Source organism: Telopea speciosissima, unplaced genomic scaffold (genome assembly GCF_018873765.1).
Source record: "Telopea speciosissima isolate NSW1024214 ecotype Mountain lineage unplaced genomic scaffold, Tspe_v1 Tspe_v1.0026, whole genome shotgun sequence".
Taxonomy (NCBI): Eukaryota; Viridiplantae; Streptophyta; class Magnoliopsida; order Proteales; family Proteaceae; genus Telopea; species Telopea speciosissima.
This window is the reverse complement of record NW_025317362.1, coordinates 142962-150947: the sequence shown is the minus strand read 5'-3', so window position 1 is coordinate 150947 and position 7986 is coordinate 142962. Positions and strand designations below refer to the sequence as shown.

The 7986-nt window shown below is 37.8% G+C and overlaps 1 protein-coding gene across 1 annotated transcript; it reads left to right on the top strand.

Annotated features, from left to right (window-relative positions):
- Positions 1–3673: 3673 nt before the first annotated feature.
- Positions 3674–7035, top strand: LOC122647334 (DNA polymerase epsilon subunit 4-like). Its single transcript, XM_043840762.1, has 4 exons — positions 3674–4066; positions 4683–4767; positions 6401–6442; positions 6934–7035. The coding sequence occupies exons 1-4, from the start codon at positions 3674–3676 to the stop codon at positions 6996–6998; spliced, it is 585 nt and encodes a 194-aa protein (XP_043696697.1). The 3' UTR covers positions 6999–7035.
- The last annotated feature ends 951 nt before the right edge of the window (positions 7036–7986 follow it).

Genomic DNA, 7986 nt, shown 5'->3' with positions numbered 1-7986 from the left:
CCTCTATTGGCATGATATTGTCTTCTCTGGCCCATTGGGCTTCAAGGCTTTAAAACGCGTCATGTCATGTAGAGGAGGCTACTCTTTATCAATAGCTCAGGATATCCTTTCCTAGCTGATGTGGGACTAAGTTTGCACTCCTTCACCGATTTCTCAAAACCCCTGGTACTTAGCCGTGTCTTGGTGGAGACACCTCAACGATTTCCCAGGCGGGCCGGTACTAGGCCGTATTCATGGGGCGTTACACTGAGGACGGGTTAGGGTTGGAAATTTCTGGCCCTGAGTCAGGGTTGGGTCGGGCCAGGGTTGAGGCCTCAGGCTAAGTCTAGCCCAGCCTGGCTCGACCCTGTTTTAAGTTATACTATAAAATATATATTGATATAATATATATATTATAAATTTTAAACTTCACCCACATTTTTTTATATAGTATATTATATATGAAGATAATATGTGATATAATACATTTTGTTATAGTGTTATTGTACATAAAATTGATCATTTTCTCCCAGACCCATTCCAGCCCACACATTTCCTTCCCCCTCCCCATGATCAAGGCCAATTAGGGTCAGCCCGGCCCGACCCTGAGGGCGGTTCAAGGATTGATTTTTTAGGCCTAAGTTAGGGTCGGATTGGGCTAGGATTTTATAAAGCCCGGCCCAACCCGACCCTATTGCAGCCGTAGGTTAGATTGATCAAATTAGCCTTCCACTTGGTAGATCCATATTACTTTCAAGTGGTAGAGCCAAACCACTAGCCAAACAATATTTCTTTAGAGATGCTTGTTTAGAGAAACTATACCCTTTTTATTCTACGCTCCTTGAGTCAATGTGAGACCCCTAGCAAGTTGGGGGGGGGGACACAGGATGGCCGAGCTATGATATATTATTAGCCCCCTATTGAATCTGATTCAAATCGACTGGTTCACAATTTGGTTCTAGAGTTTTGAAAACAAAACCGAATAATTAGGCTCTACAACTAAAGACAGACTCCAATATGCACAAATCAAAGATACCGAAGAGGATCCAGAGATTAGGTAATAAAATGGGAAGACAAGAGTTCCACACGCCTCTACCTAGGGTTTAAAAACAAAGGATCAGGATCCACATTGGTCCCACCCATTCTGATCTAGATCAGTTTGGAATTGGTCAGAATCAATTCAGAATAAGTGGAAATTGACACCAAAATTGACACCCAAAAAAAAAAAAAAACCCTAAACCCTACTTTTCATATAGGATCAGTCCGATCCGAATCGACCAGAATAGGATCTCAATTAATTGGATCCACCAAAAATTTAAAAAAGATCCAAAAGATAATTGAAAAGGCTGACATGCATAAACTCAAGTAAGAGAGAGAGAGAGGAATCAAGTTTTAAATCATCGATTTTCATAAATAAATGTTAATTATGTAGAGGGTAATTTTGCCATTTCATATTTCTTTGAGACTAGCCCACCCAGTCCACTAGGACCTTAGTTTGGGCTAAATTCAAGGCCTTCATGCTTCCCTTAGGCCCTGTTTATTTAACGGGAAGGATGGGGTGAGAATGTTGTGGGACTGGATCCCACAGTATAGTGGGTTGGGGTCTAGGGATGGGAATATGGGAATTTACTTTTCCCATGAACATTAATCAAAGTTGGTGGGACTTTGAATAAGATAGGAGTGAGATTTTCAAATCCCACATTAGCAAACAAAATATTTGATGTTGTTCCCTAAGATTTTGTAAGTTCACCACCCCATGTTAAATAAACAAAATTGGGGTGGGATTTTGAAGTGCCACATTAGCACTTTCTCACCCCAATTCTCCCACCCCACCTTAGTCCCCGTCAAACAAACGAGGCAATAGAATGTTGAGTCTTATTCCTCTATTGTACTTCTCCATAATCTCCACTTATAGCTATACTCCATCCTGACTTTCATATACGGGAGAGAGGTTCTCTAAGTAAACGGCATAGAAGAGCACACCAATGTGGTGCAACAAAACAGTAACATACATTGGACGGCAATGAGATCATATCATGTGGGGTGGAAAAAGATAGACATAGACGTGCTATTGTGTTAGCATATCCTGCTCGAGGATCAGAGAACCTTTTCCCTTTTTCCCAAATCAGAGTTTCCTATTCACTTTTGTTTGTTTCGAATGCAATAAAGGTTTTGTTGTAGTTGAGATCTTCCTTCCAAGGTCTGGTCCGATCCTGCACACAATAGAACTAGAGGGCAAAGCGGATGAGTGCCCCGGAATGTGTTATGGGGGATGACTTTCTGACACCTAAGTCAGATCTCAGAGCAATACAACAGTTAACGAGGCCGGAGATGGAAGGTTTGGTTCTAGAGCTCCTGGGTCTTAACCAATGGAATAGTCTGTAAATGCTTACCTTATTCTCTTTTCCTATTCTCGTATATATGACGTTGTTTCCTCCCCCTCCCCTTTCCTTGGAGTTGGGTATTCTTCAAGTTAGGCTGGAGATCCGAGCGGGGACCGTTAACTGAATTTGTTAGTATTGTCAGTGATTGTATCTTTGGCTGGCCACGTGTTCTTTGCGCACTCTTCAAGCGTGAGACTGTGGTTGGTGGTTTGACCAGATTATAGGTCCTTGATCCTGGACCACTCCCCGGTTCAACTTTATTACACGTGTTCTCATGGCATTGGAGGATTCCATATGTATCAGGTTTAAGAATCAAGAATCGGACATGGGATTGGCTTCCAAAGTCCAAATCTACCTTAGAATTAGTCAAAATTGATCGAAACCCTATAGATTAAAGTATAGAAGAAGCATTGATTTTTCCAATTTTTTTTAAGAGGTCATTCGTTTTATTGATTTTCTGCTATTTTATTGAGTTAAACATAAAACAATGATAAAAAATGAAAAAACAAACATGAGTAATTGGTGATCCAAAAGAGGATTGCGAGAATTGATAAGAATCAAGATCGGGCTTGGCCAATTAACATTATCTGATTCTAATTACTCAAAAAATGAATGCAACCCGATGATTGGTGGTGGAGATGACGATGGTGGCGGTGGCGACGGTGACAGTGGTGAGAGCATATGGAGAAGAATAAGAGTGTTGTTTTATTTTTAACATGAAATTACTATTTTGCCCATCAAATTAATCATGTGCTCATTAAAGAGCAAGAATGAAATCAATTTCAATTTCAAAATTGAAACAACTCTTCATTTATATTTCAGAATTTTTATTCCATTGATTTCTATATAGAAATATGTTGTAAAAATCAAACCAAAGAATTTCTAAAATAGAAATTACCCCATGAAATTGGAATAGAAACGACACCAAATCAGGCCCAAATAAGAACCGGTCAGAATCGATGGGAGTTGGCTAAAAAAAACATCTTAAACCCTTAGTTTTCGGTATAAGATTATTTGAGCCTATGGTTTAAAAATCTTGAAATCGGATTTTGATCGAATTGGTCGAGCATGATTCAAACTCAGGCCCCGGTTCTACTTAATCCTAGTTGAACTTGAAACCGATCCAACGAATCCAAGCCAGCCCAACTCGAGGTCGGGCCATGGTTCTTGTGTCGGAGGGGTCGGTATTTTGAAGTTGGGGTTTTTAGCTCAAATATGGATTCTGGCTTCGAATAAAAGAGAGAGAGAGAGAGAGTAACGGACGAAGCGAAGGCCAATATTTTTTGGTTTGACTCGGTAAGTCATTAGTCATGAAGAACAAGAGAAGCACAGCAGCAGCAAACGGGAAGGAAGAGAAGGAGGAGAAGAAGAAGAAGCAACAGCAGAATGGAAAGAATCAAAATGCCATTAAAGGAGTGACGGATCTTATGGTAGTTGAGTCATCTTCTTTAGATTCCCAAGAAGAAGAAGCGAAGAGCAGCAACAATTCCAATCAAAACAGCAACCTAGCTCCCAAGGAGGAAGAAGAGGAAGAAGAAAAAGAAGCCGCCGAGGAAGAGAACAATATCAAGAGAAAGAAAATTTTGTCGAATGGGGTGACAGTGTCGGGTTCCTTCCCAATCCATCGTATCAAACGGATGATAAGGAGCGAGGGAGACTTTCGCAACACTGGAGAGGCTATTTTCCTTATCAACAAAGCTACGGTAATTCTTGTTCTCTAGTTTCGTTTCTTCTTCTGCTGAATTACTTGCTTTTCAAATTCTCTTGTTTCTCGCGAGAGAGCTTTAGATGTTCTTCCCAACCCCCTCCCCCCAAAAAAAATTGAAAAAATCCTTTTGTTTGCTTCAACTTTTAGGGCATTACTTCTCTCTGTGTTCGCTTTTTCCACTCCCAATTAACGAATCAATCCTTAATAAACATTGTGTCTTTTACCCTCTCATACTCCTCCTGGATGTTTTTTGGCTTCTCTACCAGGTTTTTTTTTTTTTTTTTTTTTGGGGTGAATGATGTCTAGGGTTTCATCCTATAAAATTGTTATTGTTTTCTCCGTTTACCTTTTCGATGGACACGGTTTTTAGTGTTTCTAAATCCATTTTCCTCTTTCCTCCATTGCATTCTAATTCGATTTGTGAAATTTGTAACTCTAATTTCGGGGGGCATGTTCTCATCAAATTTCACCTTACCTGTAACCCCTCTTCTCCCCCCTCCTCTGGGTTTTATCGTTTACGCTTTCTTATTTATTCTTCATTTTATCTGTAAACCGAGGAAAGATTTTAATTGTTTCATATGTTTGAAAATATGTTTCTCTGTTGTTTGCAGGAGAAGTTCCTTGAATCGCTTGCCGAAGATGCCTATGCTTCTTGTGTTCAGGATCGCAAAAAAACTGTAAATTACAAACACCTATGTAAGTTATCTTTATCTTTCTCACAAAATGTAATCTATGCATATCGTTATGCGTGTTAATTTCCATTCCTTGACCAATATAAACAAGTAAAGACTTGCGATTTCAGCCAATTCTATTCTTCGTGCTTCTTTTTTCTGTACTGCAAAACACCCTTCTGTTTGGTTCTCCCACCTCCATTGTAGCATGAGTCCATCATACCGACAAGTCAACCTGTTGGGACAACTCTCTTACCTTTGATGAAACAGATGCTTGAATGAAGCTTTGAGTTCTTCAATAATTTCTGGCTCATTAAATTAAGTAAGCTTCTGAACTTTGGGTAGAACCCTCCTGTCTTTTGCTACAAGATTTGATCTGGTTTAAGAAATTTAACCTTTACAAACCAATTTCCATAGGTTTTTCTCCAACATAAAACTCTGCTTGTTCCCTTGTTTGTTTCATTAGAGTGCAATGTCTTCCGGATCCTTAGATGAACTTGAATTTACTTGGAAAGGACAATTGCTCCTTGTTTTTGTGCAACCAGTGATTTGAGATTGTATTTAAATAAGAGGAAACAAAGCAGATGTATGGTTTCTTCCTGACTACAGTTTACCCAGTGCATGAGCAACTGTTGGCAGTTATTCTTAGCAAAAACAAAAAAAAGTTCGCAGTTATATATATACGCACAGAGAAGAACTCATGGTCTGCACAACAATAGTCCTATCTTGCACACAACTACTCAGCATTATCCCAACTAAATGGGGTCGGCTACATGGATCCTTGCCCTCCAATCAGCTCTATTCGAGTTCATACTTGATACAAGGCCTAAGCTATGCATGTCTTTCTTCACCACATCTCTTAAGGTCATTTTAGGTCTGTCCCTGGCTCTTTTAGTTTCTTCAATCTGAATCAAATCATTCTTCCGTATTAGAGCATTCAAATGCCTCCGTTGAACATGGCTATGCCACCTCAAACGACTTTCAAGTAGCTTATCATATATTGAAGCTACTCCCAAATTAGCTCTAATATGATCATTCCTTATTTTATGCTTCATAATATTGTTACTCATTCATCTCAACATCCTCATCTCCGCTCTTTATATGATGTTTCTTAACTGCCCAACATTTCTCACCAAACATCATAGACGATCATATGACTGTGTAAAAGTTTATGATTTAACTATTTATTCAATTTAGACCTTTCACATTAAAGAACACTACCGTGCTATTTGGGAAAATCCCTCGGTAAAGTTCCTGGGGTTATCAATGTTACTGGTATTGACATGCTTCATTATTGATATTATTGGAAGTTGTTCCCAATGTCATTTGAAAATTGTGTTGATTTGTTCTCAAGTTGTTTTGAACTATATGTGAAGCTAGTAATTTATGTCCTTGTTTGGTAACTTTGAATGTTCACTCAATACCCAAAATAGGATTTCATAAAAAACACCCAAAACAGGATATCATATAAAACCCTTTCTCTCATCTATTTTTTATTCTCTTTAGGTTGAATTTGTTTTCTATGAAACAAAAAGAAAAAGAAAAAAATAAATCATGGTTTGGCTTTGAGTTTTGTCGATATTGAGTTGATGCATATGAGTTGTAATTTTTATATATTTTCAACAAAGCACTGAGAACTTCTTGTTTTGTTGTTTCAGCATCAGTTGTTAGTAAAACGAAGAGATATGACTTCCTTTCAGGTAATTTTCTTGCAATCTTCCTTGTTTCTTTCCAATGTATGATATAGTTCATAAAGAACACATATACGACATTTGCATATGAGCTCATCAATGTGGTTCAAGGAAGATTGGTGTTGACAAAATTGAAATAGCTTTGAAGATGACGCTAATATATCCTTATTTCTTTCTTCGGTTGAGCTGATATATCATTTCTTGCTTGACAGTGGTATGATAAATTTTGTCCTGGGAAAAGCTTTTCTTTCTACAATGTACAATGGGAAGGGTTGTATGATAAGGAAAGAACAACCAATCCATCATGTCTTGCCCAACAATACTCTACTAGCATAAACTTTCTTCTTGCATAAATTTGGGCTGGATGAGGATCCTATTGATAAATTCTCAACTGTAATGCCTTAGCATGTGGACATGCTTTTCCACATATAATGTAATTTATAAATATTCGTATAACTGTGGCAATCACAACTTACTGAGTGTTCTTGTTTATGTTCTAGATTTTGTGCCTGAAAAAATAAGAGCAGAGGATGCTTTGGAGGAGACGAGATTAGCCGAAACATGAAAAGGAGCCAATTCACAAAGCAATTATATTCTTGTACTATAAGAAATTGACCCATGCATCGTTAAATCATCCTCCTATGAGCATAGAGTATGCAATGCCCACGGATGTTTGTACTCACTTCATTGTTCAGCTAAAGAGGAAAAGGGAGAAGCATCTTGTTGCGTTTGTGATGAAAATAGGGTGTTCTCCAGCTATAACAATATTATATGGTGTTTCATCTGAACAATTCATAGGATCATATACCTTCTGTAATAGGTTTAATTGATCTTGAGGAGATGAAGGTTTAAATTTTTTATTTTTTTGGATGAATTATGAAGATTTCATTTTAAATTTATAAAGGAGAAAATAAGGAACAAAATATGAGAAGGATTCAATTTTAACCTAAAAAAGAGATGATTTTGTTATTAAATTTTTTTTTTTTATGGTAAAAACAAAGTGGAATTTATATAAGCGAAATATGTACAATGTTCTTAGGTTGAGCATATCTAGCTAAGTTTAGAGCTATTAACAGACAAAAATTATCTTTTTTTTTTATTTTTATCAAAGGAGATGTTCTTAGCTAGATTATATATATATATATAAGGTCTTTAAGAAGATGCCAAGGCCAGGGAGAGGAAGTTGGAGATGGAAGAACATCGGTGATATGTTGATTTGAGCACCAAACTTCTTCAACCTGTAACCCCAAACTAGAAGCATGGTCTAGGCTGGATTTAATAGTGAAAATTTCAGACTCCATATTGGCATATTGGCAGCGGACTTTATATAACCTGCAGCAAAAAAGATAAACCTTCCATGTAGTAATATAATATAGGACCATCCGGCTAATTCCACTCCGGAAGGCCGATATCTTGCAGAGATTAACACAGGAAATTTAAAATTTGGTAAGGAAGAGGTGGTGGAGATTGTAATGTCCCTCTCAATACTAGAATATACAGAATGGGAAGAAATTTGGGGGGGGGGGGGGTAGGGATATATCTAAATCAACTAA